Raw genomic sequence first — 24,343 nt, forward strand, 5'->3', positions numbered from 1 at the left:
CATAATCTGATGGAGAACCTTCACTTGAAAAAGCAGGTACCCCAAGTAAGAGTAGAGTGAAAAGCTGGATGAGCACTTTGCAAAGTAAACTCCAATTCAGCATGGACAACACTGAATTTAATTAAATGGAATAACTTCACACCATATAGTGAGTGATGTAAAGCCCAAACTGACCATTTGGTGCATTTATATTTTTATTGACTAGATATATTAACACATTACATGCTACAGAAAATAAAAAAGGTACATTTTAACTATATTTTCAACAGTTTGACACATTGTACAATCTCTTTAAAAAAAGAAAAATCCTGTTTTTGCTTGTTCGGTCCGCTTCGAAGTCAGAGTAAAATGTCACAAAAGCAAAAACATATGATCACTGTGAAAAAAATTAAATCAACATTTAAATATTATTTGGCTTGAAGAGACAATACATTTTTTATTGAGCTGTAGAGGAGATAAGGTGCACACTGTAGGATCAGTGGTATCTTCTAAAAACATTTTCTAAGTCATTGGTCTTCAACTAACTGCGGTGGCACAGCTGAGTTACAGTGATATCATGACAATGAAATGAGAATATTTTCTCTCAAAGGCAGGTGTGAGTTCAGTGCCATGCATCTGGATGCAATACCCGATTAACACTTTGCATAAAGGTATTGCAACAAACAAAAAAAATTAGGGGGGGAAAGTGGTACCACTACAAAATGGACAGACCGGTGCGTGAAACATAATCACTTCTTTCCTTTTAAAGGAAGTGTGACAAAAGCAACCACCACCATTGTGTTGATATTGAATTGCTGTAACACTGTGCAAAAACAACCCCTACACATAACAGCTGCATTTTCAGTTTAGATTTTTGTCATTACAATTTATACAATAGATAATTTAAAAATACTTAAACATTATGTGACAGATTTCATAAAGCATTTTACTTGCCCCACATCACTAACACACATTTGCAGCAGCTTTACAGAGGCACTCCATGCTAGTAGTCAATAATCTAGGTTACACATCTTTTTATCAGCGCATTAAATGTTGAATGTGCTTTATTCCAATATTTTGGTGAGCTCAAATATTTCACTACAACAAAGAAATGTGGAATGTGGGGACTTATTGGCGGGAACTATTGCTTGTGTTTATTAATATATACAGGGCTGTATATGACCCACCGGTGTTGTTCAAAATTCTCAAGAAACATATGGAAAGAAAAATATGGCATTAATGTAGTGTAAAAACAATTATTTCCTTAAATGAGACAATAACAAGGAATGGAGGGAAAATTTCACAATTTCTAAACACATTTTAAATGCAGACTACATTTCAGAATATCTGGGGTCAGATGCATAAACATTCTGTGTTCATACAAATGCATCTGCTCTTCTTGGTTTGTTTTATCAATCTCATTATGAAGTTGTGCTCTTGTTCACAGGCCTGATTTCTACTCCCACAGTTGAGCTATAACTGGACACACACGCACCATTAACTGTTTGCAAATCAACACCTCCATTTGTTCCATTAGTCTTAAGACACAGTGTTGAAAAGAACAGCAGAATAGCATAATGTCACCAAATATCGGTTACATTTAAACAGTTCTCCATTAAACACAGCTGGGACAATGTATGGCACCAAAGGAAATAAATGAATAAATGTCTTTGATTGCTTTTATAATATAGATACAGTAACCACATAAGTCATTCACACTTTTTGAAACTGGCATATTAAATTCCACCTCTCAGCCCCCCCCATTTCTGCTTTACCATGTCGCATGCCTATACTGTTTTGATGTATGTGCAAGTACACCATTTGATCATAGTCTTCTTTATTATTAATATCATAGTGTGGGAGAAGTGACTTGTGTGCATAGGCATTTTTTTTATACATCTGACCCCTGGACATGGTGGCACTTGATTTGATTGGTTGATTTAGAAAGCACAAAGATAAAATGTATTTATGAGAGTACTATGGAAAGCACATGGCCACGCGCTGGTCATTTTAACATATCAAAAACAAGACTGACTGATGGAGGCTTAGGCAGTAGGTTCCTGCTGACACTCCTCTTTTCCAATACCAGACATGAGTTAGAGAGGATGTATCTCTGCCGATCCTCCCTGGTGACTGACAAAAAAAATAAAAACCTCTGCGTGCAGCTGGGGTTTGTTACTCACCATTTTGTTCCCACTATAGTTTAGCATTGCCGGCATTGCATTTATGTATCATGGCAAAGTTGACACATACAAGTATACGGTAGAAACCAATCTTAGTTTGCTATAATGCATTAGTATTTAAAAACAGTGTTATTGTTGCTGGAAACAGTGTTACATTGGTCTCGTCCCTCTTTACAACCATTTGCAAGCCACCTAATTAGTGTTCACGAGGTAACCGGAGTATAGTGATTTCTCTGCCTACGTTAGGTTCAAGGTTAAAGGGCACATTCTGATGTTGGAAAATGAAATTTAGCAAAGCAGAGCCAAACTCCTCCAGTAACAGATCATTTTATATTTTATTTTATATTGACAATGCTCAGTAGGCTTGTGTGTGTTCATAAAAACTGTGTAATAGCATGTGTATTCAATGTGGGAACAGCTCCTAAGAAACAATACACCTACAGAAAATGTCAATCATGGCATCTGAATGGCACAAGAAATGTCTGTTTTACCAGTTACACATTAAAATGCAATAAAATGAGTGTTTTAGGGTGGATTTTATCGTTAAAGCATCTGTGGATGACAATAAATGTCATAAAAACACTGCTGGAAGACATAAATAAAATCCCTTATTCATTCTCCTCTCATCTTCTGTATCAGGCTCAGGTTATCTTTCTTTCCTCCTTGAAAGGGTGCTGCTTATTTTGTTCTTTCCCACTCCTGCATTTGAAGTCAGCCATGTTGGCACTGAATAGTGTTTTTAAAAAGGACCATAAAATAATAGGCCAACAGACTCTGATAACAAAAAGTAAAAGAAAATCAATTTATAAGGAATTAAAGAATGTTTACAGTATTTTGCCTGTAAGGTGTGTGTATATATAGTCAATTCTATCATAATATTTTCCACTTTTAGTACAAAAAGACTTAGTTTGTAGTGTAGGATGTAATAAGTTGGTGAAATTGTCTTTGCGAAGAGGACCATCTGTCTCCACAAGATGGAGTCATCAGGAAAAGTCTTTGTTTCACTCCAAGGTTCACAGTCTAGCGTTACAAAAGCTCACTGATTCATGATTCTGTGAGAGAAGCAGAGTGTTTTGTCTCCTGCGTGCAATCGATTTTTTCCCTGCTGTACACCGATAACACAGGAAGGGAAAAGTAGGTCGACTCTGCTGTGCATGTGTGGTGCAGACTCGAATACTGGGATGGAGGTGTGTATAAACTAAGGTTTGACCGATATCAGTTACAGGCGCCCAATACTGTCCATTTTGGATTGAAACTCTCAAACTGACATTTTGCAAATATTTAAACAATTTTCATCCCTGTTCTACTGAATGTCTTACACAGCTCATTTGTTCAATTCAAAACTGAATAAATTATTTTAGGGTTAGTAGCCTCTCTTGAGATGCTGTGTGCAGTCACTGCATCCAATAGTTGTTGATCAAGAAACGGCTTCATTTAGTTTGGACCAAAGAAAAAACATTTTTGTATTTTGGTGCTGGTCCATTTCCTGTTCACGTTGACTTCTTACAAAAGCAAAATGTAAACAATAAGTAATATCAACTAACAGACACTGTGATTGGACAGTTTTAGTAACTCTCATCAGCACTACATATACCCAAGAACGGAAATCAAATTTCACTGACTAACAGAAAGTCAGGCAGCACTTCACTGTGTGTGTCTTATTTGGTGATACTGATACTGGTGATAATTAAGAAGTAAATGGTTATAAGCATCATTAGTTGAGACTGCACTTAGACTATGCGTGTTATAAATAATGCCTAATAGGTAGAGACAGGGTGTAAAACAGGTCCCATCTTGTGCTGCAACATTATTGTGGGATAGCTAATGTGTGGTTACTTGTGTATTCCTTTAAAGTGTAACATACTAATATTAAGCCAATAAATGCTGCTATTGTTCTGAATACACATAATGTTTCTTAAGCTTTACAAATCTATATTGTTTGAGAATTGTTATGAGCCTGCAGTCAAAGAGGAAGCCGACAGTGGCAGTGTGTAATGTTGACTTAAAAAAAGCTAATAGGCGAACCAATATCAGTCTGACCTTAGTGTAAACTCCTCAAAATGTAATTAAAATCACCTAAACCGTCTTGCATTGGCAGGGTCAGGAGTGCCTGACCAGTTTAGCGCATAGGTTCATATCTTGTGTGCTTGTATAAATCTTTCTCTTTCCAAACATAACAAAATGACCGAAGGAGAAGGGGTGAGCTGGACACTGTCGAGGTGATGGGAGTGCGTGTGTTTCTCAGCTCTCGTCATCAGGATTCTGCTGTTCCAACAGTCGAACGTGGGTGAAGGGGAAGTGGCCTCGTTTTCCCTTGCACTCACCCTCCCATTGGCCATTCACGTTGATCTTGGTCACTTTTACCATGTCTCCCACCTGTTAATGACAAAACAAAAGCATAAATGCAGGGATAAACACCGACTGCACTTTCTTCTCCTTGTTAACTGGCAGGATCAGTTCTTGCATGTCGAACCTATCAATAAAAGCTCAATGTCTGACTCAAATTCTTTCAAGCCTGCATTAAGAACAGCATAGACATAAAATGTACTGACCCGCCTTCATCATTACAACTGCAGAACAGCAGACCCGCAAACAGACACCCTAGTTTGATTGATATACAGCAATGTCAATTTCTGTTTGGGGAGGGTATTTTGTTTTGCCCTCATCAATCAGTTTCAGTGACACATCCGTCCCAGCGGCGTCATGTTCAGTCAAGAGAGAAGCCATGGTGGAAATTAGAAGGAGCAACTGACATTTTCGCGATTTTTCATAGATAAAGTGGACCAACAACGAGGTGGAAGTGTTACTGAAAGTAACACAGGAGTCCAAAACGACTGTGGCGACGGAAAACAGACTGGACGTTGTCGCAAAGTAAATACGACATCATGCACAGTACAAGTGTAGGCTATAAGTGTTACTTGCACAGTACAAAATATTTTACTGAAAATTCCAAAACTAAAGCACTGTCCGTAACATTATGTTTTGCATGACTTGTTTCATATAAGCCAGACGTGAGCGTCCGCATAATCATTTTTGAAGTCCTCCATCTTTGCCTGTCCTACAGTTTTAAAGCGATAACAGGGTCAGCAGCATTTTCAAACTTCTCTATTTTAGGTCTTCGGATTCACTGTTTTATTCTGGACGGGAGGTGCAAACGTAGAAAAAGCTCATCATTGGTCATCAAGGTAACGGAAGTCATTTCCCCATTACGGTTATTTCAGTTTTTAATCCTATCAATATTTTCCACATAGTGTGTGTTTCTGTACTTTTCCCTTAAAAACATAATACTGCGTGTGAAGTCATGTGACTTTGCCCCATCCAGTCCTGCTCAGCTTCCACACCAGAGTCTGAAGCACAGGGAGATGTTAGCCAGCACTAACCACCTTCACTTTCCAACAGGGAAACAGACTCTTATTAACAGAACTGTGACCTACACTATACATTTTCTGCCAGACTGACAACCTACTCGGTCGCTTTCACCGCCACTTTAATGCCCGATTGCTCTCTCACCCATAATTAGAAAAAGTTCTAATTGGTCGATTATTTCTCCAACTGCGAGAACCAGCCATGAATAATGGGCACAACACCACAGCTATCTGAAGATAGTAGTTGTTAATAGCATTAATTCAGATGTCTGGATGAGGCTATAAGGTCCAAATCATTTGTTAGTCAAATCCTAATTGCAGTGCCCATTTTACATGTGTTGGTGGTCTGTCTGCTATGATGGTTTAATTGTGAATTTTTGTGTTAAAAACTAAAAATCAGGTGATGTGGATGCACAGAAGTAAAATACAGGAAGTCACAGGATGTTGTAATTCCAGGTTATAAACTGCTCTGCAGGCAATGAACTTTAAATAGGACTTGATTTCAAAATAACATCATGTAAATCACAAAGTAATAGTCCTTATCTACAATAAGAGCTCTGTGTTCTGCACAGTCAACCTTGACTTCACACACTGTTTCCCTACACTTAGCAGGTTGCACAAATATATTGTAGTCTATTTAACAGTGGCAGCGGTTCATAAACAGTGTAATGCCATCTAGTCTGCTCTATCTCATACAGAAGCAAACATATAAACCGTCTTCCACTCTTGGTATTTTAAACAAAATGGTGGCCTCTGTGTTTCTTGAGAGGACTCGAACTGGGCTGCACAGACAACACCAGGAGCCCCAACAAGCTGCTCAGGCCAAACTGCATGAATATCCACAAGGTCTTTGAGTTGTGAGTTTGCAGGCTAGGCTCATTAACCATCAGCTTGTTGACAGCCAGCTTGTCACAGTAAACAGTATATGTGATGTGAAGGCACTGTGTTATTAAACTCCACCATTGTCTGCATTTTATTTACTAATCTGACTAAACGCTGTTCCAAGAAAACAAGTAAAAACAACGTGCCTTGTTTCACTAGGCTCCAGTGGTAATGAACGTACAATGTAACATTGACATTAATCCAGTGGGCCACAATGTTTACATAAAAACAGGCCAATGTGAAGGATCTGTGTCTGTCTCTCTATAGAGCCATCTCCACCGTGAGTGTCTTCATGTGTGCTGTCAGCTTGCATTTGTAAAGATATTTTGTGTGTATGCTCACATGCATGAGTAAGCCATTAACAAGAAGGACAATCTAAGCTGCCTCTGCTGAGACACGAAAAAGAAAACAGGGAGCCAAAAGAGCTTAACAGTGGAAAAAAGGACAGCCTGGGAGATAATGAATGGTGGGTGGAATTGCTACCTCCAGAGCGAGCGCCGTCTTGTCGTAGGCGTTGGGCACCCTCTTCTGAATGGCCCGGGCATAGACAGGCCCATTCTGTAGGTTAGGGAGCTGGGCATTGACCACAGGCTGAGCATACTGGCCTGGGTCTCCCAGAGGGTTGGCCTGAGGGGCCCCTGTTCCATCTGTGCTGCCCGTTACCCCACCAACTTGCCCCCCCTGTCCAGGACCAAGGCCAGCAGTGGGCGAGGCAGGCCTGTACTTCTCCACGTAGGGCACGGGGATCATTCCGGCTCGGCCCTCCTGGTTAGCAGCGTTCCACCACTGCTCCTCAGGCTTCTCCAGCACCCGCAAGATGTCACCCTTGCGGAAGGGGAGGTCCTCCTCATCGTTGCCAGGGAAGTCAAACAGCGCCCGTACAAACTCCGCCTCCTCGGGCTGCTGTGGGACACCAACAGAGGAACTGATGAATCCCGTGTGCTTGGCCTTGCTAATAGGCTCTATAAGTGTGGTGGTGTCCAGGTAATGGATCTTATAAAATTCCAGCAGGGCCGGCAGCGCCTCAAACTCCTGATCCCCAATCCGAAACCGTGGAGAGGCCAAACCTGGCAGAGGAAAGGTGACTTTGTTAGTTTGCTGAAGGTAAAACATAGAAACAAACCCATCTAACACATAAATAAAAAGTCATGTCCCACAATGGATCAACAAGGGCAACTCATACTGGCAGCACTGACCAGCTTGCTCTAACTTACTCTGCATTCACACAGCAAGCAAGGAGATTAACTATTTACTGAAAAGTCCAACCATATCCTTTATCAGTGATCACAATAAAAAGTTTCATATCTTTCAATATCGATAATTATCACGATAAGCATCAAATCGTTATTTCTTTCGAGTTTAAAGGCAGATTTTTGCTCCTGAGTGAAAGCTGAAGAAACCTGATGGTTAATTGTGGTTTAAACTTTTCTTTACGTGCAACACTTGAGGCTAAACAGTGGATCACTTCACAAATCTAAGGTGGAACATTCAAAACAATAATGATAAAATCTTTGTCAACAAATATGCGCGAGTAAAATTAAGTAAAAGCTTTCACTCCTCTTTCCACAACAAAATAAACATCTTAATTTAAAAAAAAAAAAAAGTAATTCATGTACAATTCAAGTAAATAAAATCAAACATTTATTGAACATTTGTTATTGAAAAACATTATATTGCGATAATTATTGTCATCCAGCCCAAATCAAGGCATTTCATCACATTAATGCAAAAATTCAGTAAATCCAATATTGCCATAAAGAAATCCTGCTCACTGATTTGCAACATTGCCCACAATGTCCAAATACAACCAGGGATATTAAGGAAAATACAGACAGTTAGCTCGCTAGAAACAAGATGGCAAAATCTCAACAGGTTGACAAATACATACAGTAGTATCAATCAATCCTAACAAATTGTATAAGAAAATATAGTTGCATGAGCCCACATCATTTTGTGTAAACGCTGATTTTTTTTTAGCCAACATGTTCAGGCAAATTGATTCGAGTCAGTTTGAGTAGCATTTAGGCAGAGAAAGGCAGTTGCACTACTAGCTTCTGCAAAAAGCTATTTTAATGCCCCTGGTGTGCACATCATACTCGCTTCAAATAACAGCCCCAAAATAGGTACCGTTCCTACACATCAGCCACTCACTTGTGATCCCAAAAGAAATTTGATCACTATTAACTATTACTAACCATAAAATGTGTGTCATACTTCCAAATGATTTGGATAATATAGTTACCGAAATGGCCCCAAACTGATTAGTTACTACAGAGATAAAAAAGGACCCACTGCCAAGGAAGCCTAGAAAGGACAAGCACAACGGCAGCAGACCTGTAAGCAGGCCTATGTATGTGCAACAGGGCAGGATCACAGAAATTCCTGAAACACCAATCTGGCCAGTCATCCTCCAGTTGTGACAGCCCAGCCTGCCCAGTTCATTCAATCCCTGCAGCAGCAGCCAACAGCTGCCCAGCCCACCTCACTAACGTTACTGCTGGGCGCCGAGCTACCGTCCTGCTCCCTACACAAGGAGAAAACACGCAAACAAACAATCTTCATAAGTTATTACGGGGGTTGGATTAATAAAGCGTGAATGCTTATTCATAGCTAGCCAGCTAATCGGTAAAGTACCACCAAACTCAATTTAAAAAGTAGCCCAACAGTTACTTAACTTTAAGCTGCTCATCCATATAGTAATTTATTCAATTTGTACAACATTAGCGTTACTTTGATATGATTTCCAACATATAATTTCAGTGTAAAGTGTCTTAACACGTTAGACTGACTTCTGTTCTACCTACAGTAACGTTAGCTAGGCAGTTAGCTTAAGCTACACGGTCCAAAAGAACTTACGTTGGGCGGTAGCGAGCAGGGTAACGTTTCATCTTAAGTTCTCTTTTTAGTTCTAAAAAATGAATATTAGCATAGTGTATATATGCCGACATTAAGAGTACCCTCCAAAAACACAGCAAATATTTAAACTTATGTGATAAAGGGCTGGTATATTTGAAGATTTACCAAGTTCCACTTAAATGAGCAAATTCATAAAGGACGTTTGGCGTAGCTTGACGAGCGAGTGGGACGTAACTGGGGCTAAATCACAGTTATCCAAAATGAAAATGTAAATACACATTGTCACATTAGTATCGGGGGAACCTGTAGCAGGCTCAGTCAAGTAACGTTACCTAACTATGTAATCAACAATTAAACGTTAACGTTACCTGAGCCAGATTGCCGGTTGTTACTGATGCTGTTGATTATATAATGGGACACTTTGGAGTTCTCTGAAACGGACAGCACGTAGTCACCAGGGCTGGTAATTGAATCCCTCGCCAGGAAAACGCCATGTCTCTGTCCCTGTAAAAGAGAAACTGCTTCCTGGCGGCTGAGTCTTCCCCAGTACCAGCTAGCACGGTCTTCGGCATCAAAATTACCGGCCATGGCTGTGAAATCCTGTCCGAGGCTTGAGGCCTTTCCCCTTCGCCTCTCCCTATCCGCAACTCATACAAAAACTTTGATTGACTAACGGTTTCCCTTAAAAAACAAAGGTATACTACCGCAATTTTACCAACTTCCACCAATAGTATCAAGGCGTTTAAGTTGACGGAACTTCTGTTACACCGCAAACCCCAACACTTAACAACTTAAGCGTTAAAATGATTTTTCAAAAACTAATGTGTAACAAGAAACTCCGTGACTGAAATGGCGGATCTGGGGAAAAGTTGACCTCATCTACCGGAAGGGATGCCTGGTCACTGGGAAGCGTTGCATTCACGCCCCATAAAAAACACTGTAGATACGACTTAACAACTCTTCTACTTCTTTTAGACCATAACACTTTACACTGCTGCCGCCCATTGTTTATTGAGCGTGTCGTTTATCCCGTCGTTTACAAATTGAAAATATTAAAACTAAAAGGTTTGATTTAGAACAACATAGTAGCTTAATATATTCTAACTGGTTTGAAGCCTTAAACGCACCATAATTAAACTTTTCTGCAGACGTTGGTTGCTCAGCTTATAAACAGTTCACAAACAAGCATTTTGTGAGTTTAACTTTTTGTCCTATAAAAATACATTGTAATGCCAAATAATGATCTCAAAATGGGGTTTAAAGATTTAAGATTTATCAAAGATTATAAAAGAAAAGGTTTGTAAAAATTAAATTGTATTTTAGGTCACTGGCCTTTTGCTGTACATTTATTCTACCAGCAGATGGCAATGCACACTACGATTAGGAATGGACCTCCATTTAATGAAATATTTTTGACACGGTTGGCAGGGAAATATACAATTTTAAACGAGTCTTATTTGCCATTGCGACCAAATGCTATGTATGAAAAATAATTTTTTTTATCATGGGTTCCCCGACTAAACGTGTCATGAATGTGGACCCCAGGATACCTGGTTGATAGTTTATTATTGGTTGATCATGGACGATACATGGCCTGGTTTCCCACACCATCCCCCTCATTATACATTACTAACACGGACAGAGACATTTACAGTAGATTTAGATAGATGTTTGGGGAGTACCGAGCATGAAATTTCATTCTTGACCTTTAGAGTAGTTTGATATGAAAATACTTACTAGTTTTTTATCTGAGCTAACAACCACATTTTATGGTATTTCTCAGCTGATAGAGAGTTGGCTCAGATATCCTCTGATGCAGCGAGGTGACGTCTTCTTCCTTGTTAACAGTGAATTGTTTAATAATGTAAAATACCTGCAACCTCTATTAATTTCATGCCAACTATTATCACTGACATCAATCCTAAATCTCACTTGAATGATGTGAATTTGGCTTCTGATGATCGTATTTTGTGCCACTGAAACACTGAGACACTCCTCCATGCATATTTTTAATAGTTAAATTATTTACAGACTTGCACTCCACCTCTTGACCTTATTTGTCTTTTTGTCTCTCTTAATCTTCCTCCCTTTTGTAAATACAGCAACATTAAAGCCACACACATTACATGTCAAAAGAAATTTTAAGAATCAGTGTCGATGCACTATAAATTCTTGAGAATATGGGGTGAATACACACATACAGTATAAAACTGATCAACATATTTAGGATTTGGCAGAGAAGACATTTGTCACACACTAAAGTTGTCGTTTATGTGATTCAATCAAGAGTGAACACTTGAGTTATTCAAACTTCTTTAAGTGGTTGTAGAGGGACTGGACGTATGTAAACACACACATGGGGTCTGGCTTGTCCCCCATCATCATCATGTCCTCCACCTCGATCAGACGGAGACAGTCAGCCTGCACCCTGAAACATAAAAGTATAATCATGGGATTTAAGATGGATACACTATAAAGAAGTGATTTATGTTTTTACACTGAAAGGAAAAATGTTGACATAAAGTTACAATCATTCAAAGCACAAACAAACGTATGCTGCTGAGCTTCCAGTAGACATACAGTTTGAACACTGGCCTGAATGTCTGCTCTGTTTCAGAAGATGCTGCCGCTCCAGCCAAGACTCCTTCTGTTTGGGTATCTTTCAATTCATACCGGTCAAGTCCAAGTCAAGTCACACAAAGTTTTAAAGCAAAAGTTAGACTTCTTGGTAAGATGAAAAAATAGGATACCCGTCATTAAATATAATCTTAGCTTGCAAAGCTAACCAATTAACCTGTTATATCTCATTAGTTTCAGACTGTACAGAAACCAAAGTGTAAAAATGACACTTTGCATTTTTACAGGGGTTATATATATTATTTCTTGGCTATGAGCTGTTGACAGGCCACCAGATGAGACTCCAGGAAGTTACTGTACCTAGCTGAGAATTGAGAAATTGCTTTTTTCCATTAAGGTTTTTAACAGTTTTCAGAATTGAACAATTCACTAGGTAACTTTTGAACATATTCTATGTTTTACAAACGAAGTGAAATCCAGTAGCAATAAAAACACACCTTTGCTGAATTCAGTTCACTAAGGGGTTGTGCTGATACAGCCTTACTTAGTCTGGTAAGACCAGTAGCTTATGTTATGTTAATGTTAGCAGACTTTTGGAGTTCTGTACTACTGTTGCACTGTGTTTTACCATTAGTATAATAGGAAATTGATCCATGTCAGGTCACCTCTTTCTCCTCATTTGCCTTTTCCCAACTTGGTTTAAGGGCAAAATGCTTCTAAAATAATTTTGCATTTACAATTATTCTTCTGGCCGCCTTTCAGCAATCATATCATAGTCTTGCTTTAATGTACATTTTGGCCGTGTTTGCATCTGTTTGATTCATTGCTGAATTTGTCAAATTTCATGTATGGATGAATTTCTCGTATGGACAGTGATAAACTGTCCATACGAGACTACCAGTCAACTAAACTGTGGTACCTTTCAAAATATCATCTATGTTAGAATACCTTTAATTTGGGTACAAATGTACTTGTAATCATATTACACTCACTCACTCACTCACTCACAGCCTCACTCAGTCCATTCTAGCCAGCTTACTCTGCGGTGGTGAAGGCCAGCTCAAGGTTGTGTTTGCGGTTCGCCGGTTGCAGCGTGTTGTAATCAAACTCCAGAGGGAAAAAAGAGTGGACCAGAGCACAAAAGGCCATCCCATCACTCCAGCTGGAAGAGAAGTTCTGGATATCTATGTTCTGAGAGAAAGATGATAATGATATCGCATTAAACCTTTCATGTTGACATTGATTGAGTTGCCTTCTGCAGTCTGTCTTCTGCAATACTGCTAAACTGTCTAGTGTGAGATAAGAGGAAAGTGTCTTCAAAGTTTATTTAACATCTTTTTGTGTTTTACAACCTAAATCCTGATGTTCACAATCCTACCATTATATTTAAAAAACTTAAATGGCATTTTATTTAAAATGTGTTTTTGTTTTTACAGAAATTGAATAGTAAACTTTAATCTCGGTTCCCCTGTTGGCTTTTCCGCAGATTAAATTACTTTTCATGCCTTCCTTGTATAATCATGTGTTGAAAAGTAACCAATGAGAAATTAAGCAAATGCCTAAAGGGAACAAAGCTGAAGTTCTGAAAGAACAAAAGAAAGGTCAAAGTACTTTACAGTGCAGTGAAATCATATGGAAAACTGAATACAATGTCATCAGGTGATTTTATGGGATTCCAGTAGCTGCTCAACAACGTTCTGTCTTATACGTTTGCATAGTTGTCATGGAAGTAAACATGTTCAAATTTCCATTTCTTTTGACAATGAAAATTGGGCAAAATCCATCTGCTAATGAAAATAATGTGATCTGATCTAAAGCTCCATCACATTTGAACACATAGCTTTTAAGCTAACATGGACAAGAGGTCCATAAAGTGCTGAGAAACAAATATAATGCATACAGTATGTTTGTTTATTATTATTATTATTATTATTATTATTATTATATGACAAAAATGAAAATAAATCCTGTTGTCGTACCTGATAGCCAATGGTTTTTGAGCGGCACCACTCCAAGAGAATCTGTTTTATGCCGCTGGCACTGGACACACCAAAACTCTGAGAGCGCTTCAGTTTAGGCTTTGAATCCTTTGGTCTATTTAAGAGAAATGCAACTCACTGTATGACAAAGTCAGTCCGGGGAACATATGGATTAGGATGAAGTGGGAAATATTTTAAATACACTAACTTTGTAGGCTCTGAGTTCATCCTCTCAAAGAGGGCCCGTTTGGCCTGAGCTCCATTTGAGCGTGGAAGCGTTTGTGATTTCATCACATCCTGTTTAAACTCAACCCCCCCTGCCTTGTTCACTTTCCTATGGAGAAAACAGTGGACAACAGATTTAAATTAAGTTTGGACTGGAGCTGCCAAGAGGCTGTAAATTAGACAAATCAACACATCAATCTAACAATTGTCAACAGTAAGTGAACTTCATCTGGTCACAACTTACTTGTCCAAATTAGGTGAGAAACCAGATTTTATGATTGATTTGGAGGGAAGCAGTTTTTCTGCAGAAACACAAAGAGAAAGTCTGGGTGAACAAGAAAGATGACATGAGATACAAGAGACAAAAACAAACAAAAAGTGCCCCGTGAACAGGCTGTATTTTACCTGCAGGCTGAGGAAAGCTCACGCTTCTCTTTAGACTGGGACTGGGTGTCTTGAGAATTGGTACTGCATTGATGAGGTAAGACAGAAAACGATGGGTTGAAGTGGAGAATGTTGGAAAACAAAATTAAAAATAAAGGACATAAAAAAATCTTTGAAAATATGTAACATCAAGTGAAGAAGAATGTAGAAACTATAAAAAAGGAACAACCCATGAGCTTTATTTTAGAGACAGACCCTGGTTTAACTCACCACGCTTAAAGGGATATTCCCCAGGTTTTAATGCGGTTTCTTGTGATGACGAAAGTCTTGGCGACTGAGCTGTTGATGAAGACTCTGTGCTGGATGTGGTCAAGGCAGAGAGAGCCAAGTGTGGCTTGGGTTCAGTGATATCTAATGAAGAGAGAAATAAAGCACATGAAATTAAATTTTCCAACACTTAAAAAAAAAAAAGTCAGTGTATATACATACATAATTGAATAATGTAACTATTCTCACGCTTGGTTTGAGGACCCTTTTGTATATTTTAAGACGATTCATAGTGATATTGTATCATTGTACTCACCGCGTCTAAATGGATATCCGCCTGGCTTCATTGTCGGGGATTCTGAGATTGAAGTCTCAGAGCTGCTTTTTGAAACAGCTGTGAGAGGAAGGTGGGCCAACGCCTGTGATACAGACCCTGACGGCTCCTTTGTTCCAGATGTGCCTGCACAAGTGAAGATGGAATAGAATAATAACTGGAATTGATCCAGCTTTAATTTAGTGAAAATAAAAAACAGACAATGACACAGTTTTACAGAAAGTGTGTGTGTGTGTGTGTGTTTGTGTGTGCTTGCTGCTGACAAATTGTACTTGAAATATGAAATTGCTTTGATGTGTCAGGTGAAGTGTATTTACTGAAGGGAGTTGAATTTCAAGAGAAAGAGATCTAGGCTTCTGTTATTTATCAATGTGCTGACAGTTACAAAGTCCAAAACTTCATCAACACAACGTTACAGAATGCTTTCCCAGGAGTGCAGGGGATCAAATCCTATGAATGCATCTCCATAGTCTGCAGTATATGTACACAATAATATTAAGTAAAATATATAAATATATTCACCTGCTTCCCCTGTTGGAGCTTCTGCTGTAGAGTGACCAGCTGCATTAGGCACTGATGCTGGACACTGGGCAGGTTTGGTGGCAATCAAACCTTCTGGACTGGGTTTTGTCTTCATGGCAGTGACAGGAAGATGGGGCTGGGGTTCATCAGCATCTGAAAAAGGGAAAATCCGAATAAAGAATGTGATTGAGCGTTGTGATTGTCTACATCGTCATGAGAGCTGCAACGATTAATCAACTAAACTATTAAATGAATCAACATTTATTTGGATAATCGATTAATCAGTTTGAGCCATTTTTATAGAAAACTCATTTGATGACCGCTTCTCAAATGTGAATATATTCTGGTTTCTTTACTCCTCTCCATTAAACTGAATATCTTTCGGTTGTGGACAAAACAAGACATTTAAGGACGTCATCTTAGGCTATGGGATACACTGACTGGCATTTTTACCATTTTCTGACATTTTATAAACCAAACAACTAATCAGTTAATTGAGAAAATAATCAACAGATCAATCAACAATGAAAATAATAGTTAGTTGCTAATCTTGATGCTTTATTGATGCTTGTATGTTGTTCCATAAGTTGTTTTGAATAAAAGCGTAAATGTAATATAAATGTAAATCTCCATGTAGATTTCCCATCGCATAAACCACATAACAGAAACAGCAGAATTAATGAGCATTTGAGAATAATGAGTTTGGTTATACTGACTAAACAGAGAAACACATTGAAATACACAACCAAATAGATTTTCCGCTCACCACATTTAGCAGGAGACTCTACTGATGATCCAGAGGCAGTAGACTGTGGAACAGCTGGAGCTTCGGAGCTGGCTTTTGTCATTGCAGTGAGGGGATGATGCGGTTTGGTCAGAAGACCCAATTCTTCCTGGTCTGGAAGAAAAACGTTCATTCAATCATTAAAACGAACTTTGACAGTGATGGTGGTACAGATTTCTATGTACCACTGCTCAACAATTATTATTTTTAAGGCATTTGTTCACATAAAACTCCAATTTTAATGATAAAATAAATCATTGCCGGTACAAACTATTTCAACATGTATGAATACACAACATTTGTAATTGTATGTAATAAAATGTAATACAAGAAAAAAAACACTAATGTAACCATTTGATAAATTAGAGTTAATTCATTTTAAAGCTGTTGACCGTGAATCCATGGCTGATGGTGGGCAATGTGATTGACACTTTCAGGTTTATTTGACTACAAAGTAATAGCACAATAAGAATTGATCAACACTGGTTGCCTTTTGGATGCTGTTGAATTGATTTTGATTGAATTTTTTAAGTTTCATTCAGAGACTTTTACACCTTAGCAGAAAGATAATTCTTGACTGATATTTTGAAATCTACATATTGTCATCAATAATTGTATATATTGTGTACTGTGTTGAATCTTTTCTATAAAAACAAACAATGTTGTATGAACAGACCAGGCACATTGGGGGTTTCCACAGGTGAATGAAGAGAGTTAGTTTTGGCTGACGGCTCTGGGTTTGGTTTCGTGATGGAGGTGAGAGGCCGGTGGGAATGGGGAACAGGTTCAACAGTTTGCGCTGCATCAGAGTCCACTGATGAGCTTTCTGAGAAGAAATAACCAAACGTTAACCAAAGGTGAGGTTAGCTTGTCAGGTTTCCTTTGTGCAACTTCTCAGATCGTCTGCCTACCTTGGTTCCCATTCTCTTGTGCAGACGTGGTAACATTTGTCTCTCCTTTTGTATCAGTGCCCTGTTCAGTAAAGACAAGACATACAAAACATGCATTTCTATTATTTTGTGTCTTTTCATGACTAAACAATGACCAGCACAAACTGGGAGGGCCAATCACAGCCTCAAAGAAACATACCAAGTTAATGGAAGATTAATGTCATAAGGCAACTATGAACACGAATATTTTTTAATGGCATGCACTGAGCCTTGTAGGGATTTATACTCATGTTGTTAACTTATTCCTGGCAAGTTAACGTTTAAGCAATTTGACTTACAGTCAGTTAAAGCTATCTAGCTGTTTCCTCCGACAGGATGCTGTATGTGTTGGTTCTGATAGGTATTATTCTTATTGGTTCGATTGTATTGTGCGAAAACATCTGTCTAATGTTAAAGTCAATTTTGTAGTTACTGTTCTTTATTGTATGTAAGAACATTTACAGTAAGAAGCTCTTCTTTATCAACTTTTCGATGTGGTGAAAAAATTCCAAACTTCTAATTGAGAATCTAAAAATCTAATCTGAAATAGGCGCGACTGTATTTCATTTGCCTCTGTTTGATGTGGGAATCCAGGAGTGTCCAACAAATCAGCATTTCACATCCCTGTGAATATGGCAGTGGCTGACACACCTAAAGTAACAGTGGGAGGGGATGGGATAGAGGCAAATAATATAAACAAAACGTGGTTAATTAATTTTAAGAATAGTATAACACAACAAACCTGAATGAAGAATTGTAAAAGGAATCCCATTTGCATTGCCAGCCATGACTTCAGGAAGATAAATGAGTTATGTAAGACATTCAGCTAAATGTGTCTCTGTCTATTTGTACATTTGCCTTAGCAACATCACTCTTGGGCTTTTCACTCCCAACACTGATTTGTTCACAACAAAGGAAGATAGTTCTTTTGTCTTTCAGACTGCTGCATGGTGTGGAGCTAAAATTAATTTTAGGCCTTTATCCTCCGTGGTAAATCTGTCGCTGTGTGCATGTGTGAACTCACTTCTCTAAAGGTGTGATCTTCAGCTGTTAACAGCTGAAAACATCTCTTTTAGTGACAGCTGTGGCCAACAAACCCATGTTCCCACTGAGAGACAATTTTAGATTTTGCAATCAGCCCCTTTGCAAGAGTTTCCGCTCCACTCTTCTTACATCCCAATATAGCCCCAAATGGATGTTTTGGAAATCAGGGAGTTAGCCTGAGCTGTTCTAACAGTGCCTTAGTATATCAGCCTGCAGCTTTGGCCTGTATTTGCCCCCTCTCCCACCCCCTGGATTTTGCTTTCCAGAGACCCGCAGTGGTCTGGCAGCAATGCAATAGAGCCATTTCAGCCAGTCCGTCAACTCGTCGTCAAGAGGGAGATTATCACCACAGTGATATGTGGGCTCTGCGGTTGCTCCTGTAGGATATCACAGTCTGACTCTGTCTGACCCTGTTAATCACTTTAACCTCTGGCTGGGTTTACCTCCATATCGCTTTGGCTCCTTCCTAGAAACATGCAAATACACTTTGGTTGGAGACGGACAAACACAGGCATGTCCGTTAATTCAAGTCAGAAAAACACATTTGGCCAAAAAGTTTTTCTCACCACTAAGGATCCTGATTGTTAATGCCACAATGATATAAAGTATTACATTGTTGACCCATTTTACTGTACCAATTTTTATTTTTCAGATTTGAAAATCCAATTAATTTCATGGCTAACAAGGAGTTACATACAGTGTAACTCCTTGTCACAACCAGATGATTGAATAACCCAAATTTGAGACACCTAAAACAACTGTCAATTAAGCAAACACCTGGACCTAGCTGCGCTAATAATGAAAAAGCTGTTGCCTGACAAACCCACAGAGACAGATCTCCGGACCCTGCAGTTCCCCTCACCTCTTCAGCTCTCATTTTAGAATATTTCACCTCATTGTTTTGGTTTTATGGCGCACAACTTTACGGTTTGGTTCAATCTCACCGCTCTCACCAACCTTGTTTCCAAAGTTAGCAACTAGCTGGTGAACACAGTAGGACATTTAGCAGAGCAGGAGCCGGATATTTCTCAGGAGTTGGTGGAGACTAAAACTAAACTAACGGAAGTGCATTTTGAACGTCAGGTGGACAGAAACACGATTCCACGTGAACTAATGTTGCTTCGTGTCTGCTGGATGTCAGCTAACACGTTCACCATAACATCTTCATATGGTGAAACAAAGTTCAGAGATTTTCTGGAGCTATTTGTGGTGCTACAGTAAATTTTCAGGAACTTGACATTGGTTTCAGCTTGGTAGCAACATGAGATGCAATAATCATCCAAATGGGGATCATGCAGCACACGTTGAGAACCCTCTCTCCTCAAAGGCGTTCATGGTGTTGCACTCGTTTGCACATATGAAAAGTGATGGAAGTTGTTGTGTGACGACCTAAAAAAGGAGAGCTTGAGGAAGGAGTTCTAGTCCTGCTTACCTTTTCACTTTTTTTCACTCTCTGCATGAAGTGGATGTGTTAGCTGCAAGGATGAAGACAAACTCAACATATTTTTTAAATAGATGGTGTCAGATTTGAAAATGATGGAGCAGAGTATTAACTAATGAATCAGAGGGCTATCTTAGTACTGGGGGGTTAAATTGTGGTACGTCAGAGTGGGGGGCTGATGGGTGGGAAAAGACCAGGTGACTTCAGTGGAGAGGAATGTTGGCAGGGTGTGCATTTTGACAGGACAGCTGGTTGTCCCTCTCAGGGTGTGGGATGGGGTTATTATTAACAGGGACGTAGACGCAATTCAACTTTCCATTACGAGATTTGAGACTTGGATTGGCCGGGAATCCAGATTCCTGAGTGATTAGAGGACACAGATCTATTAATATACCTGTCTTTAAAGTGTGCGTGTGAGTTATGTCATTAAAATGCAACACAAAATGTGTACTGCATATACTGTTAGCAGCATGTAGTGTAGTATACTGTTGTTGTTTGACAGTTAGTCCTTTATGTCCTTAACTATGGCTTTGAGCTCATTTAAAAAATCTGAGTTTATTAGTAAAGCAGATATTGCGAATGAACTGATCATTTACACCTGCATTCCTGTATCTGTCTCCATCAATGTGTGTAAACGGTGTGTGTTTACAGTAAGGAAGTACGTTGCCGTGCTGTTGAAGTTGATATGCAGCACGAAGAGGCTCTAAAGAGCTGCAGCTCAGTCCCAAATCACAGACCCCAAAATACATGTGCCCTTTGGAGGACCTGCTGTTATAAAAGCAGGTCACGAGCAAAAGAGAGCTGAGATGGGGGTAGGGAAGGGTGTAAGTGTGTAAAGCACATGTGTGTGGAGGTGGGGCTGCTCTTAAATTAATTTGGGCCAATATAAGGGCATAATCCCTGTAATGGCAATATTCAAGGTAATAGTAATGCTAGATATTATTATCAGTCTGCAATGAAACATAACATGATAATATCTAATAATACTAATTGCATGTCATGCAGAGCCTATAGGATCAATTTGTTAGCATGTCCGATCTGTTGAAGGGTGAATTTTTACATACATGGAAAATAGGGTTGAGGAATATACCACTGGGTTCCAATTAACAGATTGATTTCTGGTTGGATGATGAAGTAATCTATAGTGACCATTTGACAGGCTCATGTACACTGCATTTGAATGTCTGACACAAAGTCAGTGCTTGGTGTGATTTTGAAAGGATAAAGGCATTGTGATTAAATGATTGTCACTGTGATAAGTTGCCAGAGTTGTAAAATCTTCCCTCACAGTATTATAAACATCTGTGCAGTGTAGTGGCGTCTGATAAGCCTTCAAATGGATCTATTACTCAAACGGGATCATATTTCTGGATGTCTCACTATTACCTAAAGCAATTACGCCCCCACCAACGCAGCCCAAACACTTGAGCAGTTACGGAGTAGTGACTATGGATCAAATCAGGAACTAATTAATAAATAGCTCTGAATCAAGGAAAACACAATATATAATGAAAATATCTGACACAAAGACATACTATATTAATGAATATTGGTGATTTCTAGATTATTATTAGTTACTATTGCGGTGTCCAAACAATAATGCTGTGATGATGTGTTGAGAGGAAACCTGCTTGACACTGTTCTTGATCATAAAAGTTTATTAAATCAAGGAGTTCAGCATCAACATCGTGCCTCTTCAAGTAAAGTGGTGCATCAAACTGAGCTGTTACCATGCACGCATAATTAAAGCACGATCGTCTTACCATTTTTTACATTTTCGTGTCCTCTCAGCAAAACAGAGCATCACCCAATCCAATTGACAAGTTGGTAGGTGTTAATTAATGGTGACCAGGCCCATTTTGATTTGTGCACAGCTTTACAACACCCTACACCTGTTACTCACCATCCATACAGGAATTTTACTACTGATATTACCAACATACATATCCAATGATGCTGTTTATGTTGTTATCCCTCTTTTGTAGCAACCCAGAGGCGGGTTATAATGTTCTTTATTCTGTAGAAAAACAGGACGAGTACTTACGTTAATTTCAGCATGTCTCTTTGCTCTCCATGGAGGAGGGGCTGGGGTGTTGCTGGGAGCAGCAGCAGCATGGCTTGATCCTCCACTTGACCCTGATGTTTCAGAGTATGTGGAAGTAGACTGACTTGACTGGCTGTTCTCTGATCTTCCAGAGTTAACCAGACTTCTCTGGTCTTCCTGGGTCTTGGGCAGTATCAGTGCATGTCCGTTCTCTATACTATCCCCCACGTTCTTCACCTTCACTTCAGCAGGACCCCTCTCGATCTTTACCCCGGCGAGACCCTCCACCAGGCAGCTGAGGGCCTCCAGCTTTGCCCTGAGCTGCAGGTTCTCCTCCTGCAGTCTGGTCACCGCCCCAGCCAAGGGTCCATTGGAAATGCACAGCTCCTCAATCCTCTGTTCTATGCGCTGCTTGAAAGCACTTACGTCCACATGCACCTCCCTTATGGCAGCTTGCAAGGTGGCCCTGAACTGAGTCAGAGCCTCGCTTACCATTGCCTCCTGAAGACCCTCTGTGGCTTCCATGGCTTCTTTAGTGACCCTAACCACCCCTAAGATTCAAGTCAAATGAGTAATGGGGTAGTCAGTATGGAGCTCAGAAACCAAACCTTCTATATTTCTTGTCTTTCTTCAGTTCGTTCTCTGATTCACGTCCTTACGATGAAAAGAAGGCTTTGAGTTCTTGACCTAATAATCTCTATTAATTCTTTCCTTCTGAAAAACTTTCAAAGACAACCACGGTGTTCCATGCCAATATTTCAGCAAAGTTGAAGAAGCAAAAGGGTTTTAAAGGATGAACGGAGTTGCAGGAAGATTCCTTCCTTGGCTGCAACTCATTAAAGTCCCATCAAGCTCCATGGAGGACTTCTCTCAGTGTGCGTATTATCTTACTCTCTCATCTGGTCAAAGTAAGAGCAGTTGTTATTTATAAGCCATGGAAAACACAATGTCATCTTGGGAAAAGAGATTATGTACCGCGCAGGCAGATCGAGTTCTCAGTGCATGCAGGAGCTGAGGAATGATCAAACTTAACCTTTCCAGGGATCCAGTTGAAGTGGCAGATGATTATGTTCCGTCTTCCTCTTTGGTAGTGCGTCTACTAGATGTGTGCCCGTTCTGCCCCCAAGCCCAGTATGTTGTCTGAGCTATCTGTGTCTGCTAAGCTTGGGAGCAACAGGTTCGCCTCTGTATTTTGGGACATAAAGGGGGCGGGAAAAGATCAAATGGGCAGGAGGGGCAAGGATTATTCAAATGTTTTTGTCTCTCTTTGCTGCTGGAGGTGGTACTGGACAGCGTGCTCTGCAGTTTCCTTGGGACTCAGTTTCAAGAGGTTCTAGTGAAAGTGAAGGCCAATGTCATTTTATAAGAGACTTATACAAGAGGAAGACCAGATCAGATAATGAGGAAAGATGATATTTTATTTATTCTAACATTTACTCCTGTCTCACATCAAGGCCGTGATTTTAGGTACAGTAAAATTTCAAGATTTCAAGACTGTTTTGAGGATCTACCATAGACTGTATAAAACATGAACAAAGTCTCTGTGACATCACCCATGGATTTCTGAAGAGCGACTTTGAAGCTCAGATCGGTTGCTCAAGCCGTCAGTGCCTGACTCCGCCTAACTCCCGGCTAATCCAAAATTGGGCAAAAAGGTGGAGCGCGTTGGAGCTAGCAGACAACTAGCCAGCAGCTAGCTGCCAAATCACACATTTTCTATATTTAGGTGTTTTGTTGTGTTTTAACTATTTTCAAGATGTTTGTCCGTTTTTCTTGGGTCGATGTTATAACACACAGTACTCACTAAAGAAGAACTTTAAGAAATCCACATCAGCCACACGTGAAGAGGCATTTTGATTGTACTTATAATCTTGAAATAGAGGCTGATGAAGAAGAGATTATTTCCACCATCATTAATGCCATAGACTAAACCCACTGATGTATTTGCCACAGTCATAAACTACTACTGTATTTTGAATTAGTATCAGGATGTCATAAGGATGAATTGTCGAATGAATATGTGAGAAAATGTGAGAAACCAACATACTGGTACTTGCAGAACTCGGCAGGCTACTAAGGTGTGCACATCTGTAATATATAGAGCCATCAAAATGTGGAATAAGTTACCAATTTTCATTGTCAAAGCACCCAGTAAGGCCAGTTTTAAAAGACTACCCCCCAAAAACACTATGAATAACCTAAACATCGATGAACCTGGGTGATTGGTTTGTTTAATAATTGTGTGGATGTGTTGTGATGCTTTTCTGCTTGACAGTAGTTTGTTCTATGTGCACACATAGTGCTACTCTTTTATAAGCTTTGTAGGTCTTGTTTTAGATGTATGTATAATTTGTATGTTGCATGTTATGTTTGTTGTATTTTATGTATATTTTGCACATCTTGTTTGTTGTATTTTATGTATATTTTGTAAGTTATGATTGTTGTTTGTGGACACCAGGAAGAGTAGCTGCTTCATTAGAGGCATGTAAAAAAACAAATAAGCTTATATATGAATTCAAATCAGAAAGCTACGGTAATTATTTCTAGG

General features: G+C 39.4%; 2 protein-coding genes across 2 annotated transcripts; both read right to left on the reverse strand.

Moving 5' to 3' along the window:
• Positions 1 to 153: 153 nt before the first annotated feature.
• Positions 154 to 10,150, reverse strand: LOC119895044 (adapter molecule crk-like). Its single transcript, XM_038707834.1, has 3 exons — positions 9,634 to 10,150; positions 6,893 to 7,476; positions 154 to 4,538 (listed from the first exon to the last, which is right to left on the reverse strand). Exons 1-3 carry the CDS (start codon positions 9,851 to 9,853, stop codon positions 4,404 to 4,406), a joined length of 939 nt encoding a protein of 312 aa, XP_038563762.1. The 5' UTR covers positions 9,854 to 10,150; the 3' UTR covers positions 154 to 4,403.
• Positions 10,151 to 11,260: 1,110 nt separating this feature from the next.
• On the reverse strand, positions 11,261 to 22,952 carry LOC119895043 (smoothelin-like protein 2). Its single transcript, XM_038707833.1, has 13 exons — positions 21,796 to 22,952; positions 17,249 to 17,309; positions 17,014 to 17,163; positions 16,320 to 16,451; positions 15,554 to 15,706; positions 15,014 to 15,157; positions 14,701 to 14,841; positions 14,452 to 14,514; positions 14,291 to 14,348; positions 14,030 to 14,155; positions 13,822 to 13,936; positions 12,882 to 13,033; positions 11,261 to 11,693 (listed from the first exon to the last, which is right to left on the reverse strand). Exons 1-13 carry the CDS (start codon positions 22,318 to 22,320, stop codon positions 11,567 to 11,569), a joined length of 1,947 nt encoding a protein of 648 aa, XP_038563761.1. The 5' UTR covers positions 22,321 to 22,952; the 3' UTR covers positions 11,261 to 11,566.
• Positions 22,953 to 24,343: the final 1,391 nt, after the last annotated feature.

Source organism: Micropterus salmoides, unplaced genomic scaffold, assembly GCF_014851395.1.
Source record: "Micropterus salmoides isolate LMB-PRFRI ecotype aquatic unplaced genomic scaffold, ASM1485139v1 Ms_hic_scaffold_9, whole genome shotgun sequence".
In the NCBI taxonomy this organism is placed as follows: domain Eukaryota; kingdom Metazoa; phylum Chordata; class Actinopteri; order Centrarchiformes; family Centrarchidae; genus Micropterus; species Micropterus salmoides.

Excerpts from the sequence above, each read along its gene's own strand:
- LOC119895044 (XM_038707834.1), bottom strand. The coding sequence starts at position 9,853 with ATGGCCGGTAATTTTGATGCCGAAGACCGTGCTAGCTGGTACTGGGGA. Across the intron at positions 7,477-9,633 it reads CAACCGGCAATCTGGCTCAG|GTTTGGCCTCTCCACGGTTT; the intron begins GTAACGTTAACG and ends TTCCTCTGCCAG. Across the intron at positions 4,539-6,892 it reads AGACGGCGCTCGCTCTGGAG|GTGGGAGACATGGTAAAAGT; the intron begins GTAGCAATTCCA and ends TGTCATTAACAG.
- LOC119895043 (XM_038707833.1), bottom strand. The coding sequence starts at position 22,320 with ATGGAAGCCACAGAGGGTCTTCAGGAGGCAATGGTAAGCGAGGCTCTG. Across the intron at positions 15,707-16,319 it reads AGAGTCTCCTGCTAAATGTG|ATGCTGATGAACCCCAGCCC; the intron begins GTGAGCGGAAAA and ends TCCCTTTTTCAG. Across the intron at positions 11,694-12,881 it reads CTGGCCTTCACCACCGCAGA|GGTGCAGGCTGACTGTCTCC; the intron begins GTAAGCTGGCTA and ends TTTATGTTTCAG.